The 15,245-nt window shown below is 37.2% G+C and overlaps 5 protein-coding genes across 9 annotated transcripts in view; 1 reads left to right on the top strand and 4 right to left on the bottom strand.

Annotated features, from left to right (window-relative positions):
* Positions 1 to 2,941, bottom strand: part of LOC132202425 (pseudouridylate synthase RPUSD2-like) — a 205,461-nt gene extending 202,520 nt beyond the window's left edge. For 2 of the 3 annotated variants that reach the window (XM_059629335.1, XM_059629336.1), the window contains exons 1-2: positions 2,809 to 2,941; positions 2,219 to 2,595 (exon numbers count right to left, since the gene is read on the bottom strand). In XM_059629335.1, the coding sequence (XP_059485318.1) occupies positions 2,219 to 2,595; position 2,809 (378 nt within the window). In that variant the 5' untranslated portion in view covers positions 2,810 to 2,941. Of the gene's footprint in view, positions 1 to 2,218; positions 2,596 to 2,709 lie in introns of all 3 variants that reach the window. The other variant, XM_059629338.1, reaches the window with a different exon arrangement.
* Positions 2,942 to 3,425: 484 nt separating this feature from the next.
* On the bottom strand, positions 3,426 to 6,802 carry LOC132202227 (diacylglycerol O-acyltransferase 1). Of its 2 annotated transcripts, none has more exons than XM_059629010.1 (13): positions 6,638 to 6,785; positions 6,279 to 6,438; positions 6,092 to 6,220; positions 5,938 to 6,032; positions 5,826 to 5,878; positions 5,631 to 5,739; positions 5,419 to 5,574; positions 5,161 to 5,362; positions 4,996 to 5,104; positions 4,884 to 4,940; positions 4,643 to 4,821; positions 4,431 to 4,581; positions 3,426 to 4,377 (listed from the first exon to the last, which is right to left on the bottom strand). In XM_059629010.1, exons 2-13 carry the CDS (start codon positions 6,422 to 6,424, stop codon positions 4,201 to 4,203), a joined length of 1,563 nt encoding a protein of 520 aa, XP_059484993.1. In that variant the 5' UTR covers positions 6,425 to 6,438; positions 6,638 to 6,785; the 3' UTR covers positions 3,426 to 4,200. The 2 variants fall into 2 exon arrangements, with proteins under 2 accessions (XP_059484993.1, XP_059484992.1); XM_059629009.1 differs by having other exon boundaries at positions 3,427 to 4,377; positions 6,642 to 6,802.
* Positions 6,803 to 7,056: 254 nt separating this feature from the next.
* LOC132202369 (uncharacterized) lies at positions 7,057 to 9,292 on the bottom strand. 2 transcript variants are annotated; one of them, XM_059629238.1, is made up of 9 exons: positions 9,153 to 9,292; positions 9,015 to 9,099; positions 8,434 to 8,952; positions 8,243 to 8,346; positions 8,010 to 8,187; positions 7,907 to 7,941; positions 7,795 to 7,853; positions 7,338 to 7,521; positions 7,057 to 7,274 (listed from the first exon to the last, which is right to left on the bottom strand). In XM_059629238.1, the coding sequence occupies exons 2-9, from the start codon at positions 9,076 to 9,078 to the stop codon at positions 7,218 to 7,220; spliced, it is 1,200 nt and encodes a 399-aa protein (XP_059485221.1). In that variant the 5' UTR covers positions 9,079 to 9,099; positions 9,153 to 9,292; the 3' UTR covers positions 7,057 to 7,217. The 2 variants fall into 2 exon arrangements, with proteins under 2 accessions (XP_059485221.1, XP_059485220.1); XM_059629237.1 differs by having other exon boundaries at positions 7,059 to 7,274; positions 8,240 to 8,346.
* Positions 9,293 to 10,754: 1,462 nt separating this feature from the next.
* LOC132202512 (eukaryotic translation initiation factor 3 subunit G-like) lies at positions 10,755 to 12,198 on the bottom strand. The gene is made up of 3 exons (XM_059629468.1): positions 12,055 to 12,198; positions 11,556 to 11,696; positions 10,755 to 11,498 (listed from the first exon to the last, which is right to left on the bottom strand). Exons 2-3 carry the CDS (start codon positions 11,691 to 11,693, stop codon positions 10,809 to 10,811), a joined length of 828 nt encoding a protein of 275 aa, XP_059485451.1. The 5' UTR covers positions 11,694 to 11,696; positions 12,055 to 12,198; the 3' UTR covers positions 10,755 to 10,808.
* Positions 12,199 to 12,311: 113 nt separating this feature from the next.
* Positions 12,312 to 14,023, top strand: LOC132202511 (uncharacterized). Its single transcript, XM_059629467.1, has one exon. It carries the CDS (start codon positions 12,474 to 12,476, stop codon positions 13,302 to 13,304), a length of 831 nt encoding a protein of 276 aa, XP_059485450.1. The 5' UTR covers positions 12,312 to 12,473; the 3' UTR covers positions 13,305 to 14,023.
* Positions 14,024 to 15,245: the final 1,222 nt, after the last annotated feature.

The raw sequence follows: 15,245 nt of genomic DNA, 5'->3' as shown, positions 1-15,245 counted from the left end.
GCTCGGAATTAAAAGTCTCAAAGAGAATCCGCGAGTGCTGGACCGGTGCAAAGAGCACGTCCGTGTGTTTATTTTGCAAGTTGTAATAAACACGGCAAGAGCCTATTTCGAAAAGGCATGCAAAAAACATATCGAATGCAAACAAGCAGTGCTGCATCCTATGCATAAATGATGCGGATACTTTATTGATGCACCCCTTTGCAGCAAGTTCTGATTTCAGCGTCGCCTCCAGCGAAAGAGACAAAAATAAAAAAAATAAAAATGAGAGAACTTTGCTTAGCTCCAGGAGACGGGAAACTTTTTCGATCTGCGGGGCGCGAAAATAACTAACGCCGCATCCATTATGAATTTGTGTTGTCACCACCGACCTGCAGACACGTTTCTTTTTTTTTTCTTCAGCTCGTCGTCACAGATATAACTCACGTCAGGGATTTTCACCCTTAATTGTGATGGACAGGCCAAGTTGATGACAACAATGAGATGGCGTTAGTCAAAAGTGCAGACGGGTGCCAAGCAGGAGGTTTGAAGTTTGAATCGGTCAAGTTGTCTGTCATCTTTCTCATTTTTTTCGTCAACTTTAAGCATAATATGCGTTCAGTTTTAAAGGAGCTCAAGTGAAAATTATCAATAAAATTTCTTACTCTGATATTATAGATTTAATTAAAAATTTAAATAAATAAATAAATTCCCAAAGATTTATTTTCTGTGATCTTTAATCAATATTTTCCTTCTTGATAGTGAGGTTAAATTCCCAAAAGAGTGTATTTAGAAATTAAATTAAATTGGAATTTACAAAGAAAAAAACAACAATTAAAAATAAATGATATGGAAGTACATAAATCCTGAGAAGGAAAAGGCTAAAGGAACTTTATGAAATGCAACTTTGTGTATTTCAAGCGAGTTTAGACTGTTTTCAACTCCAAGACGTCGGTTTATATTAAATTTTGATTTCATTTAATAACTTTTTTGTTGAAAAAATTTACCATTTAGAGTAATATTTTTATTTTTAAAATGCAATTTCAATAAATAAAAAAAAGGCACAAAAATTTTCATTTTATACAAAAAACAATTTGTGACTGTTAAAAATCTTGGACAGGTCATTCCGATTATTACTAAAGACCTTTTCAGCAAAAAGTGAATTTTTAGACTCTCTCCAAAAACTAAAGTGGCCGTTGACCTGTTGGGAGAGTCGACAAAAATCAGATTTTTCCAACCAAAAATAAATTAATTATGTTTCTGGTTTGTTCAAAACTGACTATTTCGCCCACTCATAATAATTTTAATCAATTAAATTTCCTTGACACAACTAGGGTGATGACGATAAGGCACCACATGAAACAACAGCAGACATCATTTGGCGAAATTAATATTGCGGTCTGACACGTCTGTCCAAGAATAATACAATAAAAATCATGCGGATCGAGCTGGCAAGAAAAATGGTGTCGCTGGAAATAGCCTGGCCGGTGCTGCTTGTGCGTTTGTGTGTTTGAAAGGCAAGAAGTTTGTTAGTCAGTGAGCGAGTTTATAAAACCGGGGAGCAGAAACACATGTGTGCGGCCAACAATGAGGAGATCTATGGCTCTGACAATAATAAAATAAGCGTGTAAACATTCGACGCTGGAAAGCTTCAAAGCTTTCTAAAGCTTTAATGGACTGCAAGCCGAAAAAATAAACCATCTTCTGATGACGTCCGGCGTGCCGAGTTCGCAAAATTAAAACTCATTCGAGTAAACAATCGATCAATTAGGTCTATTAAATTGACTCGGTCAATTCTTAAGACAGTTCCGAGAAACACGAGTGCAAAATTTCAGCGCAATTTTACTAAAATTATTGCCGTTCTGTCGAAAAATTAATTTTGTTTCAAATAAATTTTTTTGATATATACTTTGATTACATATTTTGCTTGCAGTTTTTTTAAGTAATCAACTGTAGGATATGCATAAATAAATGATAAATAAAAAATTAAACCTATAAAAATTACAATAAAATATTTCAGATTGCACATTTAATTCTTGACACCTTAAAATTAATTTAAGGATAAATTTGCATTCTTCTTTTTTTTTAATTTTTCCTTTCAAGATTATAAAATTATGCATTTTTCACTGTCTTAACATAAATAACAACTCATGTGAAATGTTTAAATGTCATGATTGAAGAAGATCAATCTGGTTTTTTTTAAGGTAATTTCTGCAAAAAAAATTGACAACTAGAATCCTACCTTTAGAGAAGCGTGTTCCTCGTCATCTCGGTCTCCGTCGCTCTCCCTGGTGGGAAACTTGAAGCTGATGAGGATGGTGGCGTCGTCAGGTTCAATGTTGCCCTCAATGGTGCACTGACTGGCCACTCCTGTGTCTTCAACTTCAACCCCATCTGGTTGGGGTGAAGGAGACTCGAGTTTGGGCCGTTTTGGCACAACAACGTCCTCGACGGCTGAAGCCAACGTGCAGTCCTTCTTGCCAGCAATGGACTGATCGACTTCGGACATGTTTCTGCTCAGGATTTCAAAGTTCTTCGGAAATGTCCTTCCAGCTTTCAAAATAAAATAGGTTTGGAGAGGGCTTTGAACTACAATCGATGCGAACAGGCGTAGAAACACTGAAATGATAGGAATTTATCAAATATTAGTAAAAATTCACGCCTAATATATTTGATCATAACTGTATGTGGCAGGAATGAATTTAAAAATAGCCGAAAAAGCACAAAACTCACGGATAAAATGACGATTTTTTTGTATTTATGTAATTTCAAGTTTTGCTTGGAGGTTTGCTTGAATATATGAATGGTTTCAACTCTTCGCGCAATACTCACTTCGGTCTACTGTACGGCAGGATTTATTCGCAAGAATGATTTCTTCGTTTAAAATTGAAACACACGCGAGATTATTCGATCACGTTTAAAGATCCGCCAGACTTTTAAAAGGCCGGCAGAATCAAAACAAGACCATGTGGTTCACATAATCCACATCAGAGCATAAAGAGACACCTCGCGACTACTATTGAAAGCTAAATAACTCGCAGAGAATTATATCAAGCGATTTTTAAAAATGCAATGCTATATATATTATAATTATTATAATATATGTATAGCCGCTATTAACATTATAAAATTTAGCTTTTCTTTTTCAACTATTCGATCATGTCACATGTCACTTTTTTTGACATGCGTGATTTTATTATTTGTATCTTTTATTTCAACGTGCTGCATTTTGTACGGCGCAAGGAACTGTTTGATTGTCAATCTTATGTATTCTAACGACACACGTGTATAATATGGATAGGACGTGTTTCCTATTTTTTTTTTTAATAACATAAAATATGTTTAATTTTAAAAAAGATTAAGATGATTTTTTAACATATATTTTCATGTAATTTAGACTTTACTACAGACATGACTTGCGAATTAAGAAATAAAACTAAATTTTGATATCATAACAATGTAATAATTTTTTAATTTCAAAAAAGTATTATGTCAATGGACATATTTATTTAGAACACCAAATAGTTTGCACCAAGATAATTCTTACTTGAAGATTTGAGAGAATTGAGCTGAATTATCAACATTTCAGCCAAAGGGGGACACTTACTAAACAAAATAAGGGCTCTGTTATAACATCATAACTAATAACATAACTATATAAAAATTATATGTTTTTACATTATTTGGGTCTTTTGTATGATTTCAGTCAAAAATTACTATTTCACAGACATAGCGTATTTAAGAATGTTTACAAGTTTCAAGCCCCTAAAATATATATGTCGACAATTAGGGCTTCTATGGCTATAGCAAAAAGGAACAGGAAGGAATTTGTCTGATTATGACACATTTAGATGTACTAAAAAAACTTACAGTCTTTAAAAACTCTTACTCGGATACACAATAATTCCTAACTTCAGAAAAGTGAGCACAATTATTGCACTTGTGTTTCGTTGTAATTAATTTTATACAGCTTGAAAGCATGCTCTGGCAAGATTTTAAATCTATTGGAAGAAGGAAAAGCCTCCATCACATTTTAAGGTTCTTTCGATCTTAAATACATGTAAAATTCTCACAACCCTAAAAATGCTTTCTCAAGCTTTGATCCTCACACATTTCACTATTTAATTCTTTGTAAATATATAAAACCTACTAAAAAATTTCCAAAAAATAATATACAAATCAACAAATAACTGGTACTATTGGCACAAAATTTGATAATAAGGCTCAAACATGGCTGTAGTTTTCGATTAGTTCAGCTCCAAAGTGAGTGACCACATAGTCGTGGTAATACATCATGATGCAGAGTGGCTGACCTAAAAGCAACGACGCCCATACAACAATGTTGCCCCAGCGAGGCCCCATGTGTTTTTCCATAAATTTGCTCACATATGACAATGGCAGCTAAAAAAATAGTTGTTTAGTTTAAAACAACATCAATTTATTTTTTAACATACCTGAGACATCATTCCCATGAATGCCCAAGTTTTGAAAGTCCTCAATGGTACACTAACTAAATACTCGTGGAAGAAAGCACTGATGAAAAAGACGGATGTACTGGCAACAAGTCTATTGTACCCCATGTCAACCATCGGGATGTAAAGGTGCCTATTCAAAATTATAAGGATTTATTATTTAAGACAAAATAATATTTCCTTCTTATATTTACCTAACGGCCCATTTGTGGACAGGAAGATTCCACTTTCTCCAGAACACATCAATATTATTGGCATTCCACCAATCGTAGTAATAGTGTCGGTCAGCAAAATGTAAAAGTTCTCCCATGAGGTTTAAGAATGAATGGAACATTAAGTAGAAGAAAATGAGCCACACCAAATGGTTTGGAATCTATGGAAGTTTAGTTTTGAAATAAAATTTTCAGAAAAATTAATTACATTCTAAATTCTTACCGCTAATTTCAGAAGTCTTTCAATAGCCAGTGCAAAGTCATTTCTTTGGAAAATGTGCTGAAAAAAGGTTTTTGATTTATTTTCTTAAATATAGTGGTGGAAAATCTAATACCGAGAATGGAACAAGAGAATTTTTGACCGACGGAATGATCCACTGCTGGAAAAGGGACATCAAAACTTGGCATCCAACAATAACTTCCAAAAGACGTTTCAACAAAAACCTGGAGTTTTTAAAAATTAATATTTGCATTACATAAGTGTTCTTTAAATATTCTACCTCTTCCTGATTCTTGTTGTGCGAGGAAAATTCAACTCATAGCACAACGTCGGAGCAAATATGTAGTAGGTCAAATCCTTCAGGTTCAGATTATCTGGGTACTCGACCAGCTGGATGCAAGAATTGTTCTCCTTTTTCTTTCTTATAACAGGCATGTCATGGTGGTCCACATCACCGTTGGCTCCAAGGTCATCGGAAGAGTCTTTCAGAAAATAATTTTTTTCTTAATTTACGTTTATGAGAATTTGAAAAACATACCATACTGTCCAAGTGAAAGTGACTGTCTTCTCAGTCTTTTGCTCGTTGTGGTTTTTGCAAATTTTCTTTTATTTCTGCACCACAGATTGACTTGCACGTACGACCACAACTTCAGAAACAGAATCGAGTATGTAAAGCACACTACGGTAGCACCAACTGGAAATAAATATTTTTAAATAAAAAAAAGAACAAAAATTGGTTATCTTCTTTACTCAAACTGAAGTCTGGCCCCTTAACATTTATCACAATCATCGGAAGAAGAACGAGTAAAAATATATTTGCTATGTGAGCCATCATTCCTAATTTGTAGCCGATGATTTCCTGCAAGAATTTTATATACCTCAATAAATTTAATTTTTCAAGGTCTACCTAAAAAAAGTAATAATAAAATAATAAAAATAGCTTACCACCGATAATCCTTTTTCTATCAACAAACAAATCACAATGGGAACAACAGAATCTAAATTAAATTAAATCAAATAAAAATTACTGATCATGCAGAGAAAAACTACGATTTACACAGCAGAAGGATGAGGGAAGGGTGATCTGCACTGCCCTCGCCTGCTCCAGACAAAAACCAAATCCACTCAATTGGGTCGACCCGAATTCCATACCTTTAAATTAATTTATTTATTACAACATTGAATCAAGTGAGATAATAATTAATTGTTACTTTAAGACGTTCTCCAAGAATAATCTAAAGCCTCCCATGAACAGTAGAAGAAAAGCCCAGTTAACAAAGCCAGTAAAATTGTCGAATCCCGACGTCCAAGTGAAAAGTGAGTCTCTGGGTCTGTGGCATCTTTAGGAAAAAATAATTATAAATTACGGAATGTCATGATTTGGATTTTAATCGTTACGGTCTATCTGGCTGTGAGCGTCTCACTTTGGCTTCTTGACTTTGGATTTCCTCTGCACGGGTAACACTTTTGCATCTTCGAAGATGCATTTTGCTGTTGTTGTTGTTGGTTGGGCTAGGCACAGATCCATTTAAATCGTCCGACATGATTTAGTGGAAAGCTGCAAGGAAATAGATTATTTCTGTAAAATGTGTTCGGCATTGAGATTGTTCAGAATAATATTGATGTCATTCGGTGGGAGCTATGCAGTTATGTACCAATGCAGGAATAATAGATCGGTGGAGACCTTGAGAGATTTCTCTCGTGAGAAGAAAGCTCTGTCCACCTTATTTCTAAAACTAGCCAAATCAAATATTCACCTACATTAATTTGTTAAACTGCAGTTCAGGATGCTAAATTAGCACTACAGCATCATGCCGACATCCCAAATTTTTACCACACGGACTCAAAGTACATAGATAAGAGGGCAGAGGACGATTTTTTTTGTTTATCAGTGATCAGTGGCCACTGCGGTCGGACCGGTCACCAATCAAAATCAAAATAGATGCGCCCCTACTGGCTGCGGTGTGCAATTTCGCACTGTCATTGGTCTACAGAAAAGCCCACGAAATGCAATAGAGATTCAAAAGTTTTTTTAATTTGAATCTTTTTACTAAATTCCGCTAAATTCATGATTAATAAATTTCAGTCTATTATGCATGCAAATGTTTCAATCAGGTAGTTTTCTGAGTAATGGATTATTTTATCAAAATTAAAGAAAATTTTTCCATTTAATGGTTTTGAAGATAGAAAATTTCCGTTTATTTATTTCTCTGTCAAGCAAGACCATATTGCTTAGAACTTATACAATATATAATTAAATTAGACTTGAATCATGTACTTTTATATTGAACTGTCTAACAAACTCAATAAATTTTATAGCTCCGTCGTTGCACCAAATTATACATTTTCCTTGTTAGTTCCATAATTTCTTGGCTTCATCAGCCTGGATTTATACTGGAAAGAGGATTAATTAAAAAATAAATACAATTAATAGGGTAAATTATGCTTTCTTCTTACTTTGGGAGTAGGCAGACTTGACTTAGGAGGTATGGATGTATTTTTAACAGGAGTGGACACTCTTGGTCCAGAAGGTGAGTTCACGTCTATCATACCGAGTGGCTTGCTGAAAGGCTTGATGCTGGTTGATTGCCTTTTAGTTTTCAAAAAACCTGTAGCTTTTTCATAGATTTGCTTTTTCCACCTGAATTATACAAAATTGCAAGCAAAAACTTAGCAAGGTGTTAGAATGTGTAAGAGAAGAACAGAAAAAAAAATAAGAAAAGTAATCAATTTTTATTTGAGGAATATGAAAAGCATGCACATGAAATTTCAGGATGCAGTGAGATTGGAAATTTAATATCTAGATAAGTGCGCTTAGAGAGGAATTTCTATGAATTTTTTACTAGCAATTTATAATATGATCACATGCAATTATGGCAACAGAATTATGCAGAGGCAAGAAAAAAGCGCTCACTCATCCAGTGTGTCTGCATCAGCCTTGTTTGGAGTTTCAGTCGTTGGAGTAGTGGATTTCTAAAATGATACATTACAAAACTCTAATAAGCAGTTATTAAAAATATTCTTACTTCAGTCTCCTTGGAAGAATTCATGAAAGATAAATCTGCATTAAAAAAATGAATAAAAATAGGTGAGAAAAATAAAGAATCTTTAAAATTTTGCTACTTGTACCAATAGATCTCAGGCCAATGTTTGGAATTTGCAAAGGCTCAGCAGTAGGAGAAAGATCTAGCTCAGGTACAGTTTTAAGAAGAGGGCTTCTGAGTTTCAGATTTTTGATGATGCTTGTGTCTAAGTCTTCCACAACAGAGGCAATGACTTTCGGAAACTCGCTAGATACCCTCCTCACCTAAATATTTGTATTATATTTTTTAAGCTGTAACGAAAACCCTTCAATATACCACGTCAATCAAAGACTCTTCTCCGTCAGACAAAGGGTCATCCAGCAGGTCAAATGGCACGTCTTGCTTCTCCCATGGAGGAATTTCATTTCCAAGCCAATCATCATCTAGATAAAAAAAAAAAAAAAAAAAACATTGAATTTTAGATAAACTGATTAATTTTGAGAAAATTTTATCAGTGGAAAAATGAATACCTGGGTTAACGTTTTTGAATTCACGTTCAGATTCATCCTTTTCATCTTCTAACTTTCTAGAGGAATTCTCTCCTGAAGAAATGCATAGTTCCTCAAACTCGGCAGTTATGCCAGTAGCAGTGGTTGATTCAAAGAAACCAGCATTCATTGTGTATGCATATGAGCCTGAGCTTAGTGAGCCAGAGTTCACTGAAGCTTTTTCCGACACCATTTCAAAGGGGTCATTGGCATTTTGCATGGCCATGTTTTCAAGGTAATCAAAGGGGTCCTCAGTAATGCCATCCAGCTTTTTCTCGAATGTAAAAGTTGGGATACTCTGGTCTCCTTCAAAGGGGGTGCTTGTCTCTGGGCAGTCCAACGGATTAGAAATCAGTGGCGACACTTTAGTTTCTAAATCTATGTTGGCTGGCTTTTTCAGAAAATTATCCTTCTCTGGCTGCAACATCGAGCTCTTTTCCTTTTCACCAACTATGGCCGGGGAGTTGAACGACATGAGATTGCTGCTCACGTTGAGGGACGCTGAATAAAAATTTCAACCATCATTCAAGGTAAAAATCTTTATGAAATTCTACAAAACAGACCTATGAAAGCTGGAGACTGAGACGCCTGCGATGTGGCAGCAGGAGAGCCGGTGAGAAAATCCATGTTGGTTTACGACGTTCGAACCTGTGAAAAGTTGAAAATCAACAATTTGATGTGACAAAAAGAACGCACGAAACCTTTTTCAACAATTTAAACTTTATGATATGGATATGTTGATTCATGAAGTTTGCTTTCTGTTTAAAAAATGAGGCTCGAGGCCGAGATTTAACCGTTTCGACTTTTGAGCTGGGGCAGGCGGCACAAGATTGTTTTGTTTTTATGGCGGCAAAACCAGGATGGCCATATTGTGGAACTTATATCAACGCACCGCACAATTCAATTTGAATTTCATGATCAATAAATAAACTGAATAGATTTCACTCCAAATTTGATAAGTAAAGAAATTTTAAATTTGGATATTACTATAATAGGCAAAGCAAAAGTTACATCCTTTTCTTTATTACCTAAAATATGTCACCATATTTTTGAAAATTTCATTTGGTTGGTATACCTTTCTTCAGGGTTTGCAAGAAGAAACCCGCGCTCCCAGCTTGACAGTGAAAATCTTTTCTTGGTGAAAGTCTTGAAAAAAACAAAAAAAAAACAAAAAAAATCATGTTTGTCAATAACAAGAAAATAAGTAGGATAGGATAAATATTTTAAGCTACGAAACATTTTAAAAAGATTCTTAAAAAGTTGTTCATGCTTTTGAATTCAATATACATTAACTTAAGTTTATTACAAAGGCAATTAAATTATTTTTTGAGAATTTAATAAATTAGTCAAAAGTTGCAAATTTAACCAATGATCAGTTGTTACAAAAAATAAATAAATAGACTCGTTCTCATTAAAGCGCATATAAAAGCATTAAAGTGTACAAAATAATGTTGAATTGTATCGCAAATCGCAAGCATTTCAGATGTTGGCTATTGTTTTTCTATTTTGCTAAATATAAAAAAAAAATCAAATTTTTGTATATTAGTTTATTGCATTTAACCTATAGGATAATAATAAGTTTTAATTGCAGTTTCTGCGTCAGACCAGAGCATGAAGTAAATTGTACGCTTCTGCACCCATACATTTTTTAAATGCATTCTTGGGCATGCTGCAGCATTTTGGGCCTTGCCTTGTGGGCAAATAATTTTCCACAATTTCCAGTAGTTCAGAGTACCCCTTATGCCTTATTCCTTGGAAAAGTGTACATTTTTAATAATCATAGCCATACTTATTGGAGTGAAATTTTTTTTTCTGTTCAAGCTACTTTTTTTATTTATGACTTTTCCTTTTAATACATGAAATCTTCTGTGCTGTATAGTTCAAATACTGAGCGTAATACTTAAAATAAAACCAATAAATTGCGGTACCCAGATGCTTTCACTGATGATAATTTAGGTAATAAAAATAAGTGATCATGATCATGTAGAAATTGGGATTTTTTTTATTGTAATCTCAAAATCGTAGTGATTTAGCCACCATTGCAGCAATATTATGGATATGGAACATCTAATAGAAAAATTGAAATAATCACTTAATATTTGACCCTAGAAATCATCAACCTAAAGAAACTAGCAAATAAGGTAAATTATCATAGATGGCAAGTGGCAAATACTTTCTAGAAATTCATTTTAATAGCTTTGAGGAATCTATTATTCTAATGCAATTAATTAGCAAAGGCCAAACAGGGATTCAAAGCAATACTACCACAAAGGTTTTAATACAAAATTATAAGCAGCGTAAAATTTCAATGCTGTAAATTTTTAATTCAATGTGGAATATTTTTTATAAAGAACTGTTTAGTTTGTTGATGGCTTGGACCAATCTACGTTGAGGATCAAATGGTCGTAACCAAAACCATCAAGATTGGCAATGGCTTTAGCTGCATCCCCTCTGAACTTGAAGTGGACATATGCAAATCCTTTGCAGCAGTTTGTGATCCTATCCTTGGCCAGGTAAAGTTTCGAGTAGGGTCCAAAGGGTTTGACCAAGTCTTCCAAGTCGGCCTCTTGCGTATTCTCGGATAAGTTGGAAATCCTGATGGCCAGAGTGTCGTCCCTTCTCTGGTGGGAGGAGCTGTCCGTGTTCTTAGCGCCTTCTCGCAGACTCGGAGGCACATACTTGCTGCCCGAGTCCTTCTTATCCAAACCGCCAATGGCAGATTTTTTCTCCTCGGCCACCTGGTTGGCCAGAACCAGCGAGTCCTTGTACGGACACTTTGTGGTCCAGTGGTCACCCTTGCAGTTTCGGCATTTCATCACATTCTGGTCCATGCCCTTCAGCTTATTGATGCCAGTGTCGTCCGGCTTGTCGCTGTCCTCCTTGTTGGTGATGTACTGCAGGTACACATCTTCAGCTACGATCGTGGTTGCTGGGTTGGGACCTGGCTTGTCATTGGCGCTGTCTCCGAATTTTGGCCAAGTCTTGCGGTCGGCAATGGTTTTTGAAACGATGCGCTTCTCAATCTTGTAATGTCGCACCATCTTCACCTTTATTTAAAGATTAACTTCAGTAAATGCTTTCACCATTAAATAAAGCTATCATACCTTTTTATTGTCTTCATTGTATTTGTATTCGGTGACGATTTTCACTCCATTCTTGAAGGTTTCTTTAGGCTCAGGCAACCTGGGATTTCCATCGTCTTCGACCTCATCGGCCCAGCTTGACTTCACTTCCTCAGGCATGATCTACAAATTAGGACACAAATTGATTAATTTGTGAAAAGATATAATTTTTTATCGTATTTTATAATAATATTAATAAATGTGCCGAAGCGTTTGTGTTCTAGATTCTAGAATGTACATATTGCAAAGAATAAAAACATTAATTGGCGACGATTGTGTAAATGGTGGCGCAGCGTGGCGTGTAGTGGGGGTCACAGATTAATGCAATTTGCAAAAAGAAAATGAGATGGGGGACACGCATTTCCTTTTCTTTGCAATATTGAATAAATAAATAATATATTTTTCTATCAAAGGAAGTGGTTTGTTCAGATTTGAAGTCGGTATTTAAGACCGAAAATCCAAAATTCTAAGTTTCACTCACCTTTCACGTCGCGTCGGAAGTCGTGAATGGGGGGCGTGGTCATTCGCCAGACGCCAAGGCCTTAATCACCTAGCGGCCGTTACGCGAATCTCCGCAAATTCGATTCTCTAAAAGCTCCACAGATGCCACTGGTTGCAACAATGCAGCACGATTTTGGTTTTCCCCGTTCCAAGCTTTGTGTCGCGGCCGGAGCGTGTGTTTATCAAACAACCTCATGGCCGATGACTCACGCTGATTGGACGATGAGTCCGCTTCATACGTCACCGCGGCGGAGGAGAAGAAAGAGGCCTAGAATGTTGCGGCGAGCTGTGGCGGCGGCGACATTCGTTCACGAACCCTGATCCGTGTCGGACGCGCCGCGCAAATCGTGTCCTGCCCAGTTTGTGTACACCTGCCCTTTGCCGTAAGTGTTCGGAATCATGGACAGTCCGAAGAACAGTGCGTCTGCCGCGACGCAGAGCGCGTCCGAGGCGCAGCGTCTCTACAGCCTCTCCCTGTCCAAGATCGCGCGCTCTCGCGCCGTCCGCGGCGGCATCAGCCTGCACAAGAACCTGCTGGTGGCCACCGTCCTGCAGAAGGCGCGCTTCCAGATCTACATGGAGGACGTCCAGCAACTGTGGACGACGTCCAGCGAGCCCTCCAAGGAGACGGAAAAAGAGGAAGCCCCTTCGGAGCAGGAAAGTGTGCCCGAGGAGGACTTTCTCCAGCCGGCCTCGCCAGCCGCAGACCTGATTCCCTTCCAGGAGTCCGACTCGGACGCCGGTTCCGACAAGGAGAACTGTTTGCCCACCTACCTGGACTTGGACTCTCGTGTCCGTGAAACGGGACAGCCGACCATCAATGTTCTGAGAGAAATTCGTCCAGCCAACTCGGAGCCAAGCAACCTGAAGAGAAGGAAGGCCGTCAGCGAGTGGGAGACCGAGGAGGCCATCCTGTCCATCCTGCCCAAGAAGAGCAAGAGTCTGGATGACTCGGGAGTGGCTGACCTTTTTTCGGACTACGAATCGTCGTCGTCGAACGATTCAGACGAGCAGCAGCCGGACGACCCGTCCACCTCGATGGAGATCGACCGCATCACCAGCCTAGTGTCCATCTTCAGCTTCGGCAGTCTGGCCAACCTGGACGGCAGCACCTCCGGAGGAAAGCTCACCCGGACAGTGTCCACGCCGGACTTGTGCTCGGCGCAAGCCAAGGAGCAGATCGGTGACTCGTTACAGCAGAGAACAAACTTTATCGCCATGACTGTCTGATCGCGCCGCTGTCTGTCACGTTGTCCGACGCCGGACTGACTGATTTTTTTTTTATATACATAAATTAATTAATTGTTGTTGATTAGTTGCCAGTATTTGAACTTCTCTGTTAATTTAAAATTTTCCCCGTCATGTGATATTTGGGACTTTTCCGGAATTTAATTAATGCGCATCGCCATTATTTTTTTAATTTATTATTTCGTCCTCATGAATTCAGAATTATTGTATAATTTTCGTCCGGAAAGTAAAAATTAATTGCGGCAGTTTTGTCAATTTTGAATGGGGTTTCGTTGTTAGTGAAATTGTGTTTAGGTATGCGGGGAGGCCGAAGCGACCGACGCGCTGTTGCTATTTCCTTTCAACGACAATTATTATAGCCGCTGCGCTGCTTTGCTACCTTTGATTTCCCCCAGCGTAGCGAACCAACGAGCAAACCTCCCCTGTTAAAAAAGTATTTGAAAAGAGGTCCAGGTGCAGAGCACGCAATTGCCACGGCCAAGCGCGCGAGCCAGCCAGCATCGAACATTCGAGGACGCAAAACGAATACACATAAATACCTGTCGCGTTTCAAACTCGGAAAACTGTGAAATCGGGCGGCTCTGTTTTAAGAGCCATTTATAGTAGTTGACTAGCTCCTCTCACTGTCTCTGTGCATAATATATATATGATGGATTTTATTATTTTTATATCAATAAAAATGAAAATGGTTAAAATGATAACTTTTGTGCTTTCTCTTCAACAAAACAAAAATCCCTTAAAAAAATTTACAAGAAATTAAAATAATAATTTATATCAACTAATTATAAAGTAAATCAACTTTTAATTAATTAAATTGAGAAAACAAGCGATGAAATAAATCGAAAAAATATTGTTCTGTGTGACGAGTCGATGACCTGTGACGTCACGAGCGGAGAGCGGTACTCTTGCAAACCAAAGTAGAACTGCAGCACTTTAGAAAGCCGCCTCCTCTCTTGAATCAGTTTATTAACAACAATTTCATCTGGCACAAAAACGAATCCGCGTCAACAAAAGAAACTAAGGTGCATCCGGCCGCCGCCGCGTAAAAACGTGGAATACATCAAGCTCATTCATGTACCAAATAAGAAAAAGTAAAAAAGGTTTTTGCCATTAGTTTATATTACAATAAAATTAACTCATATTTGATTATATTCGCCACATTATCTAATTTTACCTGCAATAAATAATTGATTTTTTTTAAATTATTATTTTTTATATAATTTTTATTTTATTCATTGTTTACGTTTTGGGTGAGTTAAGAATAGATGAAATTACGAAATGAATTAATGAGTGTTTGAAGCCATACACACTTGAGAGGGGGATTTACTGCACTGCGAGTTCAACCCTGACCCTCCTTATGTGAGTCACTATAGCTGCATCAAGGGCACAATCGTCCAACGTTGCATCCGTCCAAAGTACATACACAGCGAGAGCCACAATAGATGCGCGTTGTTGCTCGAAAACGAACGATCCAGTTCATCACGTACGCCCCGCGCCATCCCTTAAAACGCGCGCAGCTCTCGCTTTTTTTGTCAAAAGGCCAGAGGGGTTGGTTTCCTTTTGTGCTCTCACTTGTAGCATATAATGAAACAAACTTTTAAATATTTTTTTATTTCCTCCACGATTGCACCATAAAAACTCACTGATTAAAAGATCAGCATTAGTTATAATAATAAAAATGGCAGTAAGTGCAGCGTCTTCCTTGAATGAAATTTCCAATGGGTTTTCCGAAGCGGGCGGTAAAAATTGTGACGATAAAATATCCTACGTATTTGACACTTTCTTTGTTGCTTATATTGACTATTGAGAGTGACGCAATGAACAAAGTTACAAAGCTTTCATGTGGGAAAACCACAGTGTGGACACAACAGCGCACTCTCTTGTAAATCAAACGGAATTTAATATTCGATTATAAATACAAGA

The sequence above is a fragment of the Neocloeon triangulifer genome, unplaced genomic scaffold (assembly GCF_031216515.1).
Source record: "Neocloeon triangulifer isolate White Clay Creek 2 clone unplaced genomic scaffold, ASM3121651v1 ptg000015l, whole genome shotgun sequence".
Taxonomy (NCBI): domain Eukaryota; kingdom Metazoa; phylum Arthropoda; class Insecta; order Ephemeroptera; family Baetidae; genus Neocloeon; species Neocloeon triangulifer.
This window is presented reverse-complemented; position numbering and strand designations above follow the sequence as displayed.